Source organism: Neolamprologus multifasciatus, chromosome 11 (genome assembly GCF_963576455.1).
Source record: "Neolamprologus multifasciatus chromosome 11, fNeoMul1.2, whole genome shotgun sequence".
Lineage (NCBI taxonomy): Eukaryota > Metazoa > Chordata > Actinopteri > Cichliformes > Cichlidae > Neolamprologus > Neolamprologus multifasciatus.
Window position 1 is genome coordinate 10,544,922 of NC_140449.1, and position 19,700 is coordinate 10,564,621.

The 19,700-nt window shown below is 37.4% G+C and overlaps 1 protein-coding gene across 3 annotated transcripts in view; it reads left to right on the forward strand.

The window, feature by feature from the left end:
* adcy2a (adenylate cyclase 2a) overlaps window positions 1-19,700 on the forward strand; it is a 69,057-nt gene that overhangs the window by 34,161 nt on the left and 15,196 nt on the right. For all 3 annotated transcript variants that reach the window (XM_085176268.1, XM_085176270.1, XM_085176267.1), the window contains 12 exons: window positions 12,054-12,203; window positions 16,060-16,208; window positions 16,399-16,510; window positions 17,066-17,193; window positions 17,555-17,713; window positions 17,905-18,037; window positions 18,133-18,309; window positions 18,400-18,443; window positions 18,639-18,719; window positions 18,977-19,046; window positions 19,179-19,276; window positions 19,443-19,527. In XM_085176268.1, the coding sequence (XP_085032394.1) occupies window positions 12,054-12,203; window positions 16,060-16,208; window positions 16,399-16,510; window positions 17,066-17,193; window positions 17,555-17,713; window positions 17,905-18,037; window positions 18,133-18,309; window positions 18,400-18,443; window positions 18,639-18,719; window positions 18,977-19,046; window positions 19,179-19,276; window positions 19,443-19,527 (1,386 nt within the window). The remainder of the gene's footprint in view (window positions 1-12,053; window positions 12,204-16,059; window positions 16,209-16,398; window positions 16,511-17,065; window positions 17,194-17,554; window positions 17,714-17,904; window positions 18,038-18,132; window positions 18,310-18,399; window positions 18,444-18,638; window positions 18,720-18,976; window positions 19,047-19,178; window positions 19,277-19,442; window positions 19,528-19,700) is intronic.

Below are 19,700 nucleotides of genomic sequence, written 5' to 3' on the forward strand. Positions count from 1 at the left end.
GAAACTTAGAAAAGATGTGGCGCTTGGTTGGGTTTTTTTTTTTTTTAAACAGAAATAGCGCAGTGGCCCTGGTGGAGAACATACTAACAGAGTACCTTTCTAGTTTTACCAGATGCTCACTTCAATGACTTCCAACGTGTACAGTCACTTCAGAAATTATTCAGACCATTTTCTGGATAAAATTAGCATTTCCCATGTGTATAGTCAATAAACATCAAGTGACATCAGATGAAATAGGACAGCACTTTGTAACACATCACTTGATTTTACCCTGACATCAAAACATTTGGGACTGTGTTGTTCTATTTACTTTCTTCACTGGTTTGACAGCCTTCTACTCTCTTCCTTTAGACACAGTACAGAAGAATCACTCGTTTCATAATCAATATTTTGTTTTCTAAAGCAATGAGAAGGACTATAGATTAAAAGGAAAGTCTGGTGAATAAACTCAATGTGTAATATAGTATGTGCTACTTATATTCATTCAGCGTGCCAGCGGGCAGCAGTTGGCTACTTTGGTGTGAAAACTACAGCTAGCTAAACAGTGCTGGGATCATTCCTCAAAAAAAAAGAATGTATTACGTGTTTCTTTTCTTTAAGTACTGTGTTATGTTGCTCAATAGCTTCCTGGAGTGGAGTAAGTCATTTGGTACACTACTTGTTAGAGAACTGACATTGAAGTAGCTCCCTTTTTAGGCACTAAATGGCCATCTGAGGCTGGCATACAGCTCTCAGACATACCTAGACTTTGTACAAGGAAATGTAAACTCATTTTCTGTGCAAAAATATTTTGCTAAAGCAACAGTATAGTGATATGGCATTCTAAATGGCATAGCCATGTCATATTTTAGCTTCTGTAAAGGGCTGATACAGAGGAAACACTCTGCTGTGTGAAAAGATCAATTCTAACCTGACTGTTATCATGGCATGAATCACAAGTTAGAACTCGTGGTTCATGGTGCTTTAAAATATGTTACAAAAGTAAATCATTTACAGATATTGACACTCTGCTCAAAAGCCTGTTGGTTAAATCAGTAAATGGGCAAGACATTGTCTACTTTCCTGAAAAGATGTGGGGAAAAGTAGTGTGACATGCCCAATTTTCTGCTTTCCTGTGCAGTTAAAAAAGAGGCTTGTCATCCATGGAGACTGTTTTCTTAGTTTGGCAAGTAGAAATATACTTGAGTCACTTTGTTTTACACTATGATTCTCCATTTTAACAGTGTTTTAAATTAAAATTTGAAGTCAAGTTGTTTGCCAGGTCATATTGTACTATGTGAAAGGGGTTTTTAATTCTGGCATATTAAAATGTCAATTAACGTTGTGTTTTGTTGTTTAACTGCATGCTTTGTTTTTGCAAGAGGAAGGAACAAGACCTTTTCCCCTGAAATCATCATTTAAAAATTGCATTTTGTATTTACTTGAGTTATATTTGTTCATATTAAAACATCTAATCAGGATGAGGGTAAATACTTTTTACTGTGCTGTGTGTCAGCTTATATTGTGGATCTTCCCTCTGTCTTCCTCAGGCAGTAGCCATGGTTTTGTCAATCTTTTGTGTTGGGACAGAGTGTGGCTTATGTCCTTTTTTTTTTTTTTTTTTTTTTTTTTTAGATAAGAGCAGTGAGTCAGTGTGACAGGATGCTCTCAGGCTTATGTGTGAAAGAATAGCTACTTGAGAGCAGCTATTAAAAACCTCTGCTGAGGTGAAGTTGATGGATTTGTGTAACAACAACATCCTCTTTAGTCCAGTTTGGTTAAGATGTCCCAAATATATTTCACATATATTGCTAAGAAAGGATCTAATGGGGCAGAAGGAGCATTTGAGATATTGGGGTGCTGTAACTTAATAGTTAATAAAAGGAAATTGTGAATATACACTAGCAAAAAATTGCAACTGTGAATAGCTAACTGAGCTCAGAGCTTTAGGATGAGATATTGTTTTCAAAATTTTAAGTAAGATTGTGTTTTGTTTTGTGTTTTTCAGCTTTAGCGTGAGAATAGAAACGTTTGCCCCCCACCCCCCCCACCCCCCACCCTCAATGCTGCTGTAATGTAATTAGGAAAACTGCTTGTGCTGTTGCTAGAATTGTGTTCTTCATAAACACCTTAATCAGCTGCTGGTACGATCAGCATCCCAGGTTCATCTCAGCAAACTGAAGAAAAAACAACATGGTAATTTACTTTATGAATGCAGATAATTAAGAAAACTGAATGCACCTTTTCAGTGATAATGACCAGGTATGCCCACCAGTGCGTCATATAGTTGAAACTGTTCAAACCTTTACTGTGTTTGTGTGTTAGTGCAACATCGTGCTTTTACCCATTGCCTGATGGCTTTTTCAGGGCAACCGCCATCTGTTCAGTCCGTCTGAAATCTTATAAGATGAGCTACATCCTCAATATGTGTATTATGATTCTATATCCATTAAGTAATACACACAAACACACACAAAAGCAGATAGAGATTCACATATAAACATGTGGATTATTTATGTATAATCTAAATATACTGTATATATTATAATTTATATAAATATGCTATAAGTATTTGTGCACAGCTAAAGTAATTGGCTGTGACTATATGTAGACTTGAAGGTTATCAGTATTCACACTTGAATTAGTAAGAAAATGTATGTGAGTTTTTCCAAAACTTCAAAAATAATTCTTTAAAGCAACACACACATACACACACCAGCCTGCACACACACACACTCAGCCACACTCAATCAAAAGAGTATTCATTTTTTAAAGAGAGAGAGAGAAAGAGAAAACTTAAAACATGTTTTCATGAAAATCTCTACGTCTACACAATATTAATGTTTGAAATTCAGTAGGATGACATTTACACTTTTTCTGTTTCTACCCGCTTATTTCAAATCCCATTATTTACAAATCAGTATGCAGATTATTTTAGACTAGATAGATTTTTGTTATTTCAGAAATGTTTAATATTGCATTCAGCAGTTTTTGGGAAAAAAACAGTCAATCAAATCAGTCTGTTCCTCCAGACATTTGTAAATGTCAGCTGTTAAGTGCCTACACACTCGTAGGAGACTGCCCAGGGGGTATTAAGTGAGAAGCAACCATGCCAACATCTTGACTTTGTCAGGTCTATTAAACTTTACAGCGTTGGCTCATTGGAGTTTTAATGAACCGGCTTATTTATTGAACAGGAAATGGCACTTTGTTGGATCCACATTTACTTGTGGGTAATATTTAGAAGCAATAATAATGAAGCATTAGCATTTTCATCTTTTACAAATATAATTATCTGTTTCTGGTCCTAAGAGGTGCAAAGATTACTCAGGCAGCTCAGTGTAAAAATATTCTTATTTATTTTAGTATTTCTCATATGCCTCAACCTTATGTGAGATTAGATACTGTAGTTATCTATTGGTAGACATACAGAGAAAGCTGCTAACTAAATCTATCATTAGAGCTATTAAAAACATTATTTTTTAAAACAATGCTCTTGTTTCAATATTAGTGACTTCTTTGATTTTTGGGGGTACTAACGTTAATGCAATGCAGACTTTGATGTAATTAGGTCCTGTGCAACACTGAAAAGTGTTCGTGTAAGCTGACCACTGTGTTTTTGTATCAAAGCTTCTCCCTTCAGACTAGAAGCAAACTTCTGATGCGTACTTTCTTAATTATTTTTGAGTACTTAAGTCATCAATAATTCATCACAGTGTTCACACTCCATTTAAGCTTTAGCTGACAGAATTTCACATAAACTAACAGAAGTAGCTGTTGAATATTGCATGTATTACCTGTTTTTGGAGGATGTTTTGAAGGACGGGAGGCTTCATTTGAATTCAGATAAGGGTTTTTGCCTTTGTTAAAGATGTATTACATACTTAAGTGTGTCTGTGAGGTCTAAACTGTGAGACTGGTATTTCTTGAATTCTTGAATTTCTTTTGTCTCATCCGTTCAGATTGAATCATATTAAAGTTTTATGTCAGTAATATGGACCAAAAATGCAATTCTTGAGTATTTCTGTCTGTGCTCAGATCATCCAGGTCTCAACAGTGTTGCATTTCACTGGATGTGATTTTCAAATTGCCAAAAGAAGAAACCTTCTTTATGGCTCAATTGTGTGATTTACCTGCATTCCTGTATTTAAATTCCTGTTGACTGAGAAAAAGAGTTGAGCAGCAGTTGAGCAAAGTCAATGATCTCTCATTTGAGCCATATTCACACTCGCAGTGCATCTCTGAACTTACCTCCCCCGAAATTAGCCGACAGAGAGGCATGTAAGATGCAGATATCCAGACAACAACATGTCTCCAACTTTTTATATCCTTAAAGAAAGGTCGGTTTGTGCCATGGTGAGAAAAGTGCTTGCAATAGCCCAGTGAATTCACAATCACACACTTGCCTCAGGTTTACTGCCTCCAGTTATTTTTAAGAATTTATTGTGGGTATTCTACTACTACACAATGACATTTATGTAAAAGAATTTTAACATCTCTAATTAGAAGTAGGCAGCCCGCACCATGGCCCTTGCCCTCTCACTTAAATGGAAATCTGTGAAATCACATCCATTTTCAATGCATTTTAAATAAATTTTGACACACCAACTAGGCCAGTATTTGTCTTTCTCAAGCACAGAGAAAACTCTGCATGTGTTTTGTGGATTTGGTCTAATATATAGGACCTTGTGTAATACAACGGACACGAGGGTTCTTCGGAATTATGAAGAATTTGGCCCAATAGAACAACCAATGAATTTATAATACAAATGGAGTGTGATCTTGGTTCGTATTACCTGCAGTATTTCCGACTTCTTCTGCATATTTGAGTTCCTTCAGCAAGACTTTAAAAAATGTATTTTCAGCTAATTATTTACAGGGCACTACAGAGTAGACAGAAAAGTGGGGAGGAGCTACAAGGGTCTAAGGCTGGGGTCTCAAACAAGTGCAACAGGGACACTGTCCTGTGTCCCTGTTGCAACCACCTGAATATAATTAGTAGGTCATTATCAGTACTCTATAGAACTTGACTGCATGCCATTTGATTCATGTTACAGCAGCTCATGAGTGAATGAACATGTTGCAGTAAAAGTACTTTTAGAAGTAAATTTTTCCAAACACTTAGATTTACTTGAGTGGGGTTAGGGGTTGCCACTTCAGCATGCAGTCAAGTTCTATACTAATACTACACTAATCTTATTCAGGTGTGTTGAAACAGGGACACATGGAAAAGTTTCAGGACAGTGGCCCTCGAAGACTGGAGTTTGAGACCCTGGTCTAAGGAGTGTCTTGTTTGGTGGACTTGGAATCATGTTCGCTTTTTTGCAGACGATGTTGTTCTGTTGATTTTATCCAAACACAACTTCCAGTTCACAGTGGGGTGGATTACAGTGTGAAGCAGCTCGGATGAAGGTCTTGGTTCCTCAGCTGGAAAAGAGTAGTTGCCTCTTCCCATGAGGTGCTCACAGATCTTTTTTCCTGTTTTTGTGCCTTTGCCACTGGCAGTTATTTTGTTTGTTTGTTTGTTTTTTGGTATTTTGATATTGCCTACCACCATGACTCATTTTAGGTAAATTTTAGCAGTGTACAGAGCTAAAATGCTTCTGGACCTTACTGTAGTTTGATATATCCTTTCAATTCTAAGTTACTGTTTGTCATTTGTGCTTGTGGTCATTTCTATTGAGGGTCTGCTGAAGACGGGACCGGTGGACATCTGTCACTGATGTACAATAAAAACAAGATTCATCTGCACGCTAATGTCTTTCTCTATCCACATGTCAGTAACATGGCAGAAATATAACATTCAGAAAGTGAAGTTTCCTGATTTTAGATAATCCCAGCAGGAGTCACAGCTCTTGAGATGTGATGCTCACCTAACCCTGCTGTTATCTGTAATTGGGTACCACTGAGGTACAAATGACTTGCACCACCAGCCTTTATATACAGCTGATATTTCAATGCAGTTTCACGGAAAAACGTGTAATAGACACGCCGGTCAGCCGTGTCCATTTCGCGCTTTGCCTCTCCAAATCGAGAATAGACACCCATGCAGAATTGGCAGTAAGTTGCAATAATCTGCAGGAACAGCAGAGGGAAATATTTTATTTCAAGCCAACATGAAAATAATCATGGAAAAGTGTTTAAACAGACATTATTAACACAATACATATTAGCCACCAAGGTACTTCATACCTTTTTTGCTCACTACTGACTTTGTGGCTTTTAATATATTATCTCCCATTGCCTGTAATAAAATTTCTACATGCAATTTCAGCATGTGTGGCTATTTCATGTTTTGGAGAGGCAAAGTGTGAAGTCGAAACGGTGGACTGATGTGTGTATTACAAGGCTTGCTGTGATGTTGGGTTGGAAATTTGGGTTGTAAGTAGTCAGTGTGAGAGTCGGGTTATAGAGTAATATTTATGTTAACTTAATGTAATCTGTTGAGCACATATTACAGTTGAGTACATATTGGTAAAATATCACATACCTGCATAAAAGGATAAAAATGGTAAATGGCCTGTATTTGTATAGCGCTTTACTAGTCCCTAAGGACCCCAAAGCGCTTTACACAACCAGTCATCCACCCATTCACACACACATTCACACATATAAACTCAAATGGAAATTAAATGCACCCAGTCTTCTTTGCATTTAGATTTCAAGTATAGTTAAAGTAGTTAACTATAGTTAAATAATAGTAAATAAATAAATAAATAAATAAATAAGTAAATAAATAAATAAATAAATAAATAATAGTTAAAGGAAATTTAACTTTACTGACATTGCGCCTGAAAATATTCTTTTTAGTCTTCAAAGAGTACACGCCATTTGAACATATCGACCTCAGCTACACACAATAGGAAGTAATTTGCATTTAACATCAAAATTTCTCTGAAGTGACTTCTGGGTTTTTTTCAGGCTCTGGTGCAGCAAAGTTTATATTAACCAGCCACTAAAGATGTGCCTGAATAGATTATTTGTTGAATATGCTGGTATGATAAGGGAATTTTAAACTTAAATCAGGATTTTTTCTTAAGTATTTTTATTCATCAAAAATACTTAAGAAAAAACCCCCAATTGAGGTTGTCATAATTCATGCATGACAGGGTTAAATAATAATAGTTACAATGAAACACGCCATACATCTGCAGTAACATTAAACGCCCAGTGGGTGGCAGGGTATGGAGTGACACATCAGTGTCCAATGTAGAGGTTTATGTACAAGTATAACGTCAACACTGACACAAATACAAGAAAACAGCCTTTGAATAGCTGTCCACTATGCGTGAAAGGGTTAAAATATTATATACAGTCTATGGGTTAAAGCGCTTCTGTAAACCACCGTACAAAAGCCCCTATCCATCTTTTTGTGGCTTTTTTCAGTCATTCAATGATCTACCCTATAAAACTGTTCTACAGTACCAGATTCTGGCTGTTTTGTCAGTTTTCCCATTGAAAATGGATGATGATCAACAAAGCCAAGCTTGTCCATACTATATCGTTTAGAAGAAAGATTTTTTGTGTTCTTTCAGTATTTTTTAATGTGCAGAAAAAAGGCCTGGCAGAGAGGAAGAGGGATGTCTTTTTGAAATACACTGAATAGATGTGAAAGTAAATCCAGACAGCAGGTCACCTCATGTACTTGGCTACTGGCCTCGATGTTTGCTTTTGTCAAATATAGAGATATGATACATTTCTGGTGTAGTCACATAAACATTTAGGGAAACAGCTTTCTCAATAAGGAGACAAAATCTGCATAGTTTATACTATTTTCACCTCAGTATGATTCACTGCAATATTTCTTTATTGGCTCTCACTAGTTTTATAGGTATTGCTTGCCTTGGACCCTGGTTAAGAAAATGTTGATCGGTAGTCTTTTTGTGATGGATAAGTAGGAAGAGTCTGCTGCAGGTGGTTACAATTGCTTTATACTTGTGTGTGCAGCTGCCTCGTCTGCCTTTAAGCTGTCAAATAAAAATTCTGAATAATTTAGCATTGTAAAAAGGGTACATAGGGTTTTTTTTGCTTTTGTTTGGAAAATAACTTTAAATTCAGTTTCAGCTGTTTACTAGAAGCAAAGTACAGATGTCTGCAAGCTATAAAATTCATGAGGAAGGCTTTAGTTTTTGTGGTTTTTAGACATTTTTGTTTTCTTCTTGTCTGACTATTATTACTAAAATAAAACGTCCTTTTTGCAAAGGTCACCAGCTTCTACTCGTGCTGTGATGTAAGTCTGTTGGGCATATTTATGTCCAAAAAGAGAGAACAATGGTCACTGTGACAGTAAGGACAACATTATGCAGGAGAGAAAAGACGCAAAGATGGAGAATAGAAGTGAAAGAGAAATAGTGAGAATGAAACAAGGCATGCAAGAGTGTGAAGGAGAGGGAGATTTCTTTTCAAGCAATGGGGAAGAACCATTAAATTATCCATTTGCTGTATAGCTGCGAAATATTAAACTCAAGGTTACCAGAGCTCCAGGGTCTTTACACATCCAAATCTTTAAACATCCAAATTGTTCCTGTAATGGGGCTTCTTGTTTAGTGCAGCCCTGCGTTTTGCCTGAAATGTGCGGAGAAATAAAGTCTTAATTCTGAGGACAGACTGCAATTTGCACTCCATGCTTATAGTGGAGAGCATCTATCCCTGTGTGTCATGGTTTGTATTGTGTGACTCTGAAGTAGGACATGCTCTATAAAAGACTTTATTTTAAGATTTTGTTTTGTTTTGTGGTGTTTATTGTGTTTTTGTGATGTAAAATTAAGATATCATTTCTAGTCTTTTGAGTCATTAAAAGTAGCAGCGTAGTAAATGTCAATTCTGACTTGAGCCAATTTGTCGCAGTCAAAAAGGTGAAAGTTTTCTCCACAACTTTGGCTTAACTTTGCCATACTATGTCATTTATCTGCTGAATATAAAATGCACTCACATTGTAGAGTGAGAAAGAAAGATGTATCCAAAATATTGAGACGTTAGGCATTAAAAACGCTTTAAAGCCAGGACTTAAATTGGTTTTGAGGTAGTCTGTCAGTTATGAACTTTAATGTGTAGCACTTGATGAAATTTATTCAAAATTGTAGTCTGTGTCACAGCAACACTCTGGACTGATAAACAGAAAATGCTCCATACCAGCAGTCCCCAACCTTTTTTGCGGCACGGACCGGTTTATGTCCGACAATATTTTCATGGACCGGCCTTTAAGGTATTGCGGATAAATACAACAAAATAAAACCAGTACCAAAGAAAATAAGATTTATTCAAAACACATAGGAAAAGACCCAGGGAAACTGAGTTAAAGATAAAAATGATTTAAGCAAAAATAGCGACAAAAAACAATAAAGACCCTAAAAACCATAAATTTCACACCCGAGCCTCAACTCTCGCGGCCCGGTACCAAACAACTCCGGGCCCAGGGGTTGGGGACCGCTGCTCCATACCACATCCCAGCAGTCAATCTGCAGCTGATATAAAGATGAATAAATATAAATGGGAGACTGTTAAGATCTTCTTTACTATGACTTTAGTATCAGTGTATTTAAAAATAAGATGAATTCTTTGGTTAGCGCAAAGTAGTGGACACTAAAGACATTTCTGGCATACATGCATATTAATACATAGTATGTACTAATAATACTGATTGGCCATCTTATTAATGATTTTACTAAATACACTTTCAATTCAATTCAATAAAACTTTATTGATCTTGAAGGTTGACCCCGAAGGAAATTGGGTCGTAAAGTTTATGGGTGTAAAGATTTTGGCTTCTCATTATTGCAATAAACAAATCTAATTAAGCCTTATTGTGCTCAAAACAATCCATGTTTTAGAGCAGTTGTCTCAACTGAGCCCACCATTTGTCAAATAGTGCTTGTAGTGACATGTGATGCTGTAACAATTCTAATTAAGTTAGAGCTTTTTGTGTGCGATCAACCTGAACTCAGGGGAGAGTCTATTTATATAGACGGGATGTAGTCACATAGGTTGCCCTTATTTGTGTTTCTGTATTTTTCTTGCGGAGTAGAGGCTGGGTTGCCATTGTAAAACTGAAGTGAGAGGAAATAAACAACCGAGCAGGGGCAGTATAGCGGTGTCAAATTTATCCAATGCCATTATTTTCTTATTGTATTTTTCTTTTTAATGTCATCAGCAGCCACAGGATGTTTCATTAAATAACTGGAAATGAAAGATGTGTATTTACAGCGGGGAAAATAAGTATTTGACACATCAGCATTTCCAGCAGTAAGGGGATTTCCAAGTGGACTATTGACACAACATTCCCACCAGATGTTGCCATCAAGCCAAACATTGAAGTCATACACACAAATCAGAACATTTAAGTATACAAGTTAAACCATAATAAATAAAGTGAAATGACACAGGGAATAAGTATTGAACACACTTTATTTAATACTTTGTAGAAAAGCCTTTGTTGGTGATTACAGCTTCTAGACGCCTCTTGTATGGATAGACCAGTCGTCTGCATTGCTCAGGAGTGATTCTGGCCCATTCCTCCACACAAACGGTCTTTAAATCGTGGAGGTTCCTTGGGCCTCTTCTATGAACCTTAATCTTCAGTTCTCTCCATAGATTCTCTATGGGATTTAGGTCAGGTGATTGACTGGGCCATTCAAGCAACTTGATTTTCTTTCTTTGGAACCACTTCATTGTTTCCTTGGCCTTGTGTTTGGGATCATTGTCTTGCTGGAATGTCCACCCTCTTTTCATTTTTAGCTTCCTGGTAGATGGCAGCAGATTCTTATCCAGAATGTCCCGGTACATCGCTCCATTCATCCTGCCTTCAATGATATGAAGTCTGCCAGTACCCCTTGCTGAAAAGCAGCCCCAAACCATGATGCTTCCACCCCCAAACTTAACTGTTGGTATGGTGTTCTTGGGGTGGTGAGCAGTGCCATTTCTCCTCCAAACATGGTGTGTAGAATGACTGCCAAAAAGTTCTATTTTGCTTTCATCTGACCATACTATAGTCTCCCAATAATCCACAGGCTTCTCCAAATGCTGTTGCGCAAATTTTAACCGAGCCTTGACATGCTTTTTGTTCAGCAATGGAGTCTTGCGTGGTGAGCGTGCATGGATGCCATGGCGGGTCAGTGCATTGCTTATAGTTTTCTTTGACACAACAGTACCTGCTGATGCAAGGTCTTCCTGAAGTTCTGTCCGAGTGGTTCTTGGCTCTTGGAGTACTCTCCTGATTATTCTGTGGACTCCTCGGACAGGGATCTTGCGTGGAGCACCTGATCGTGGCTGGTTTATGGTGAACTGATGCTCTTTCCATTTCCGGATAATGGCCCCCACAGTGCTCACAGGAACATTCAGCATTCTGGAAATGCGCCTATAACCATTCCCATCACAATGCTTTTCAACGATGAGATTACGCAGATCTTGTGAGAGTTCTTTGCCTTTACCCATCATGAAGTCTTTCCTGTGTGCCTTCTGGGTAATGAGGGGCCTTTATGGGCCATCAATTAGGACTACAGCAGCTGATTCCAGTTAGTACTGATAGGGGACTGGGTTTCTCCATCAATACTGACAGATTTCAGGTGATCTCCTGGCTTTCTATGTCATTTTGCCCCTTGTTATCTTCATGTATTCAATACTTATTCCCTGTGTCATTTCACTTTATTTATTATGGTTTAACTTGTATACTTAAATGTTCTGATTTGTGTGTATGACTTCAATGTTTGGCTTGATGGCAACATCTGGTGGGAATGTTGTGTCAATAGTCCACTTGGAAATCCCCTTACTGCTGGAAATGCTGATGTGTCAAATACTTATTTTCCCCGCTGTATATGCCACATTACCCTTGAATACAATGTAGCGCTGCCTATTGATGTCACTGCTGATCTCACCATAGGATCGGGTACCATTGAGGAAAATATTTACTTTAGGTTGATTTTTACTTTCTTTGCTAGGCCTTCCTATAACAGGAACTATTTAATAGACTGATTCTAAATATGAGATAAATTCTTTATATTGTATTGTAATCACTATTTTATATATATAGTAAAGCTTAACAACACTTTTTATTGTTATTGTCCTCTGTTCCTACCCAGATTCTGGCCAATGTTATCATTTTCATGTGTGGCAACATGGCTGGAGCGTACCATAAGCACCTGATGGAGCTGGCACTCAAACAGACCTACCAGGACACCTGCAACTGCATCAAGTCCCCAATTAAACTGGAGTTTGAGAAGAGACAGCAGGTAACGTAGTTAATAACACTTAATTAAAACACCGAAACAATGAACACCAGGCAATAAAATATTTATGATGGTGCTGTACATTACAATAATTGCTATAGTAATGACTTTCAGATTTTAAACATTACCTCTAATTATCATTTGCTAATTTAGTAATATAGTGTAGTACAATGGCATGGGGAAATGTTGGAGCCTTGTTAGAATGACTTATCTTATAATGTAGTCTGAATATTTATGTCATGCACTCGAGTCAAACACCCCACTGCTACTTAACTCATCTTTCCTCTATTTTTCTTTTGTTTCCTATGCATTTTAATGTCATACGTACATGCTATACTTAGCGGTTCCATAGAGTATTTGAGTGTTTTACACATTTGCCTAACAAGTGAAAGATCCCCAGTTTGATCCCAAGAGGAGACACAAATCCCAATGAGTTTGTGTCAGGAAGGATATGTGGTGTAAAATAAATCTGCCATATAAAACATGCAGAGCTGCCTTGTATATATGGGAACAGCTGAAAGTAGCACTTGTGTCCTGTGCTTAAAATGTCACTGTTTATATTAACACTCAAATTATTGAAATCAATCAGCTCTGGATAAATGGATTCCTTCTTATATAGCACTTTTCTATTCCACCTGAGCACCCAAAGCGCTTTATACAACTTGCCTAATTGACCCGAAACAATCAGTTTTCTGTTAGTATCCGTGTGAGTCCAAAACAATCAGTTTTATTATGCTTAAGTGCTTTCTGTTAGTATTTGAGTATCTTTGGCATGCAGACTTGAACAGCCAGGGATTGAACCATCAACCGTCCAGTTACTAGATGAGCTGCTCTACCGTCTGAGTTACAACGACAGAGAACTTTGTCAGGGCTACACTGTGCAGAATGTGGGAATTGTTAATGATGTCAGTGTGTGATTATCTCAGCCTATATTGCTATAGTTGGTTTTTATGACAATTATCCTCAGTGAGGATCAGAGATGGGCGCGTTACTGTAATCCGATTACTTTTTTCAAGTAACGAGTAAAGTAAGGGATTACTATTGCAAAAACGGTAATTAGATTACCGTTACTTTCCCGTAGGAACGCTGCGTTACTGCGTTACTAAAACCGTGATGTGCAGCTGTGTGCAGATCAACAATGGATAATATATCGAGTGCGGGAGAGAGTGTGAGCGTTTAACGTTTAAAGCGTGGAAGTACTGACCTTACTTTAAGTTTGATTCCATAAAAAGTGACAAAAACATTAGTGTCCCCTAAACTTCCAAGCAAGCACCGAGTGCGCTACGACGTAATGGGAAATTCACAGAGAAACTCACGGATTCTTCCACTGACCGCTGCGGCACACCTGCACCAGGGTAAACCTCCGCCTACCCTGCTCCTGCTTTACAGGTGAAAATAGAGCAAAAGGACCACTAGTCTTTGACTTTATTTATTTTCTGCTGTGTTTTACTTGCATCTATTTGAAAGAGTGAGTGTAAACACACACACAAAAAAAATTATTTTATGTGCTGGAATGTGCAGAAAATAGGTTTAAATATTAAACAAATTTCTTCCAGTCAGAGAATGTTGCATATAATTAAATTTTTGCTTGATGCATAAAGTTAAAAGATTAAAACTAATAAAACAAGTTTTAAAAAGGGACTTTTCCATTTGATTACATTTTGTATGATGGATTATGTAGAAAAAGTAGAATTGGGCTGAAAGATCTATCACTTTATCACCTATTCAGGTTGTAAATCGTGTTTTAAAAAGTAACTAAGTAATTAATTACTTTTGAAAAATAAGTAATCAGTAAAGTAACGGGATTACTTTTTGGGGAAGTAATCAGTAATTAGTTACTGATTACTTTTTTCAAGTAACTTGACCAACACTGGTGAGGATTAATGGCAATATTTGCTATGATTTTTTAAAAAGTTTTCTTTTGTGAACACACATCACTCACATTTTGAATCGTGCTATTTGTTTTCTATTATTGATATTGTACCAGCTTGCATTGTCTTTCTCTGCATCTACCTGCAAAGTTGGAAGCGTTGAAATATAATAATGCTAATTTGTTATTAAGATTTTCAAGTGGTGCAGCATCCTGTGAGATAGTATTAGCAAAGCGTTGATTAAAGCACTCTGATGTGAGACTCTGGGATCTGGCTAGCTTTTTACTACAGCTTTTGGTGAGTTATTTAGTGAGATGATGTGAATCCAGCTGCTGTTGTGAAAGCCCAGGCTTAGGGTTGAGCTGGTTTTTCATACGGTAAATGCAGGTTGTGGTGTTAGAAGTGCCACGAGGAAAGCTGAAAATGTCTAGGGTGGAGCATTTCGCAGTAGCCCTGGAGTGCTGCTGCTGCCTGTGACAGATGGTAGTAACTGTGCAGAGACACATTCCTCCTGGGCGCTCATTGCACTCATAATATATGCTGTTTGCTGCACTGCATGCTTTTATCCAAAGTGCTCTGCAGTACAGTGAGTGCATACATTTTCACTATGAGTGGTCCAAGTGGACTATGGGAATTCATCATACACCAAAATCACTGGTGGTATTCGCAAGAAAAATTTCCCTCTCTTCCACATAAAATCCTCTGAGCGTGAAAAAAAGATGATGATCATTGCTTGTCACGTTTGGGCTGATATTGGATTAATTAAGCATTTTCCTCCCAGCTTCTCATGAATTGCTTGCTAGGTACTGTAGGTTAGACTCAGTAGTCTGAGACACCTGAGAAAATAAAGGAGAAAGAAGTGAATAAAGGCTGAATTTAAATTTTAAGGGCTTGCAAGAAAGTAATGAATACTTGCAATCAATTCATTTTCTGTGCCAGCAACCTAATGCATGCACTCTAGTTTAACTTTAAACCTATACATTAAATTGAATTTAGTTTATACACCTCATAGAAATTAAGTATAGATAACACAAAGTGAGTTAAACTTAAGGAATATCAATGTGTCCAGCATCAACCATTGTGAATGCTCTGGTCTGTGAGCACAGATTGCACTGAAGGACCTCATTCCACCTTCATGTAGTCTTTGGGCAAAAACATACATGAAAGGTTCACTAAAGGTCATCATGGGGGCTCTGTCAGTGTTCCTCTTGTTTCTCCTTTCACAAAGGAGCAGATACTGGTCAATCATTACTGGAATCATTACCTGTCTCCTGGTTTCTCAGCCATACTTTTGAAACTTTGCTGGGAGACATAGCAGACCTTACCGTCTTTTAACGATTGTATGGATGCACCACGTTGTAGAAGCTGGCCTACCTATACAACCTGAGGGGGCTGCAGATATTGTGTCATACTCCCAGTAGTGAAAAGGACACTACCAAAAAAAGCAAAACTAGCAAAAAAATCAGCAAGGAAGGAGAAGGAGAGAGCACCAGCATCTTGCAGTCACTACCTGCTAAAGCATTCCCTTTCTGGGAGTTGTCTTTTTGTTGCAGGTGAAAGTGATTCACAGTGGCATATGTTTGCTAACTGGAGTGAGTGATATTGCAAGTTTAACTGACTTTGCTGTTCATTTTCTAAACTTAATATGCATGTATATTTCATTTGACCATCTGCTATCTGCTTATTCCTTAAGTTACAGGTGTGGGGCAATGAATCAATGTGGTCCTGAGACAATAGACTCCACAGTTAACAGAAATAGGTTATGTTTATGCATATGTCATATTTGCTTTGTGATTTAACCAACTACTGTACATGACCTGAATTTAACTATTTAATTTCCTCGTCACTTTGTCAGAAACATTTAAGTGCTTCATGGTAAATAAATAAATAAATAAATAACATAATGATCAACTTTTTTTTTCTTGATGTTTCTGACCCTGCCTGCCTTACTGCTACTTCTTTTTTTCCTTTATGTTTCCTGCCATTAGGAGCGTCTCCTACTGTCTCTGCTGCCAGCTCACATTGCCCGTGTAATGAAAGCGGAGATCATCCAGAGATTAAAGGGTCCAAATTTTGGCCAGATTGAAAACACAAACAATTTTCACAACCTCTATGTCCAGAGGCACACTAATGTCAGGCATGTATCTTTTTTTTTTTTTTTTTAAATCAAATGTATTGTAGCCAAGTGGTTCTGTATTTTGTGTATAGGTCAAATTTACATACAGAGTAGGTACATACTAATGTATATTTTCAAATCAGATGTTTTCTAAACTGTAAAATCCATAAAATCATTAAAGTGTATCTATTACTGTTTTTTATATATCTAGCATACTTTATGCGGATATAGTAGGATTCACACGACTGGCCAGTGACTGCTCACCTGGAGAACTTGTGCACATGCTGAATGAACTGTTTGGCAAATTTGACCAAATAGCTAAGGTAAACTTTTGCCTGCTCTGCTCTTGTAATGAATTACTGTCCTAACACATGCTGATCTTCTTTAGATTAACAGCGCTTACCTCTCAAACTGCTTTACTGGAAAGTATTTTACTCGCTAGGAAATTTGTGAAGTGTGGAATTCACAAATTCTTAGTCACATGTTACAAATTCTTAAAATTTCATGTATGTCCCTGCACCCTTGAATCATCCATGCCAGTCAAACAAATGTCTTTGAATGAAAATATTGCATACTCAAATTAGCCCTGTAGCATTCAATGAGGAGTAACACTGATTATAACCAGCTTTTAATGCAATGTCATGCAAAATGGTTACATTCAATTTTCTCTAATATTTTTTTAAAATTCCTGCAAACACCTTGTACTCAGTTATTTGATGGTTAGATACCATACAGTTTGTGCTGAAAGTGTCCTAGATAGAAAATAGATCTTTTCTCAGTAGTTTTCACTTTCACTGTATACATAAGTTTCTGTCACTGATATTTATCAAACAAACTGATTTTGTATCAGAGACTATATTTCACCCTTCTATATGCAGGAAAATGAATGTATGCGGATCAAAATCCTTGGTGACTGTTACTACTGTGTGTCCGGCCTGCCAGAGTCACTGCCGAACCACGCCAAAAACTGTGTAAAAATGGGTCTAGACATGTGTGAGGCCATTAAGTAAGTGCTGCCATGGAGTAAAATTGTTTTTCCAATTTCATTTACTAGAGTTCAGCCTGGTGAATGAATCACTGATGTCAAAAACATGTTGTGACTATGTTCCGATTGTTAGTGTGGTTACTGGAAAACAGAAATAAGTATTAACATACTGATTAGCAGACCTGCAATGAAAACAAAGGACTAATTGTTGTTGCTGTTTTCTGCTTTTTTTAAGTACTTTTCACTGTTTTGTTTTAGTGTTTTTTAAGCAGCATATATTGTATGTCACAGAGTTAGGCTTGTTTTCTGACAGGCTAGATGGCATGCATTGTTTTTTTTCCTGCTCCACATTAACAAAACACAACTTTTTGATGTATGACAGGAAAGTACGGGACGCCACAGGGGTTGATATCAACATGCGTGTTGGTGTGCATTCTGGGAATGTCTTGTGTGGTGTCATTGGACTTCAAAAATGGCAGTATGATGTCTGGTCACATGATGTCACACTGGCCAATCACATGGAGGCAGGCGGTGTACCAGGGTAAGTGAGAAGCATATAAAAACATACTGTAAGGCATTTAAATTTCAAAACAGGAAATTATGTCGCTACTTCATATTTTGCCTGGACCAGTGTTGTTTGCCTTGTTGTTTGCTAAATTATGCCAAATAAATGTCCAGATATATTGTTAATATACACAGGAAACCATTCTTTTATCAAATGTCCCCTTTAAGGCGAGTCCACATCACTTCTGTGACACTGGAACACCTAAATGGTGCCTATAAGGTGGAAGATGGGGATGGACAAGAAAGAGATCCTTACCTGAAGGAACATGGAGTCATCACATATCTGGTCATTAACCCAAAGGTATCACACACATGTCAGATCCAGTAAACGAGAATATTAGACACAGAAGAAAACGCATTAACATGAGAATTCAAACACGAAACATGTTTGTCCAGGTCGAGCGGCGGAGCCCACAGCATCATTACCGACCCAGAAACACTCTAGATGGAGCCAAGATGAGAGCCTCTGTCAGGATGACCCGCTATCTGGAGTCATGGGGAGCAGCGAAGCCCTTTGCCAACCTGCACCACAGAGACAGCATGACTAACGAGAATGGGAAGATCAATACTGCTGTGTGTAATTTCTTTCTGGACATGTTTTTTCCTGTTTGTCAGTTAACCTGTAGCTGCTAACTTGTCTCTCTTCTCTTGCATTGTGTTTAGGACGTGAAGATGGGGCAGTATCACTTCCAGAGGAGATCAGAAAGGCAAATTACTCATATTATAGCTCCGCACTATTTCCTTTGACAGGATTATCTTCATCTCTTTTTATATTATAAGGACAGCCAACAAAATGTTTTGATAACATTTTTTTTTTTTGCTTTAAGCTTTAAAGTGTGAGTCACTAATGCTATGTAAAAATAAAAGATATCTTGTCTCTTACATTTTGTTATCCATTAAAGGACCAAGTCTCAGAAAAAACGGTTTGAGGAGGAGCTCAACGAGAGGATGATCAGGACTTTTGATGGAATAACGTCACAAAAGTATTATTACATACATATAAACATGTATTACTCGTGTTAATATACTCCAAGAACAGACTAGCATATTGTAGATTATCCTACTGCAGATAAGGTCGTGTTTTCTAATAGTACAACTCAATGAACGTGGCTGTGTTAAAACACAATGTGTTAATTTATTCATGCCTATATTCTTACTACTTTAATCTTAATTTAGTTTTAATTTATTTTATGTTCTGTTCTTTTAAATCCAGTCTATAACACTGCTTTTATGCTTCCAGACAGTGGCTGAAGTCTGAGGACATTCAAAGAATATCGCTGTTCTTTCACAACAAATCCTTAGAGAAAGAGGTAAGAGGCTTTAGAAGCTGTAAATCTTGTAAATTACATAAATTTGTCATGTCTAAGTTGAGAAATTTCTTGGAGTAGGATTTAAACATCTTTTTTATAATGCCTAACCATTTTTTTTCTTAATCTTTTCAGTACAGAGCAACAAACTTGCCGGCCTTTAAATACTATGTCACCTGCGCCTGTTTGATCTTTTTCTGCATTTTCATTGTGCAGATTCTGGTCTTGCCTAAGTATGTGCATTTTATATTTCTTTATATTTGAACTGAAAACATTTTTAATCAATGAGATGGTGTTAGTATGGCGGGTTTTTGTGGTCATTTTGAAGAAGGGGACAGCTTTGTTTGGTGAACAGATTAAACTTCGTTTCAGAGTTTAAACATTCCACTTTTTTTGCAGGACAACAATCTTGGGAATATCCTTTGGAATGGCTTTTCTCATCCTTTCCCTTATCCTCTTTATATGTTTCATTGGACACCTCCTGGTGAGTAGTGTCTTTATGCAAAGTCAGTTCCTCCAGGCATCTTTCTACTGGGTCTTTTCACATCAGTGGATAGGCCTGCTGTTTAATGTAGCCCTTGTGTTCTTAATGTTTATCCTAATGTCATTCCAAAGGCACACGAGTGATCCAAGCGCCTCTCTGGTCAGCTTAACAGC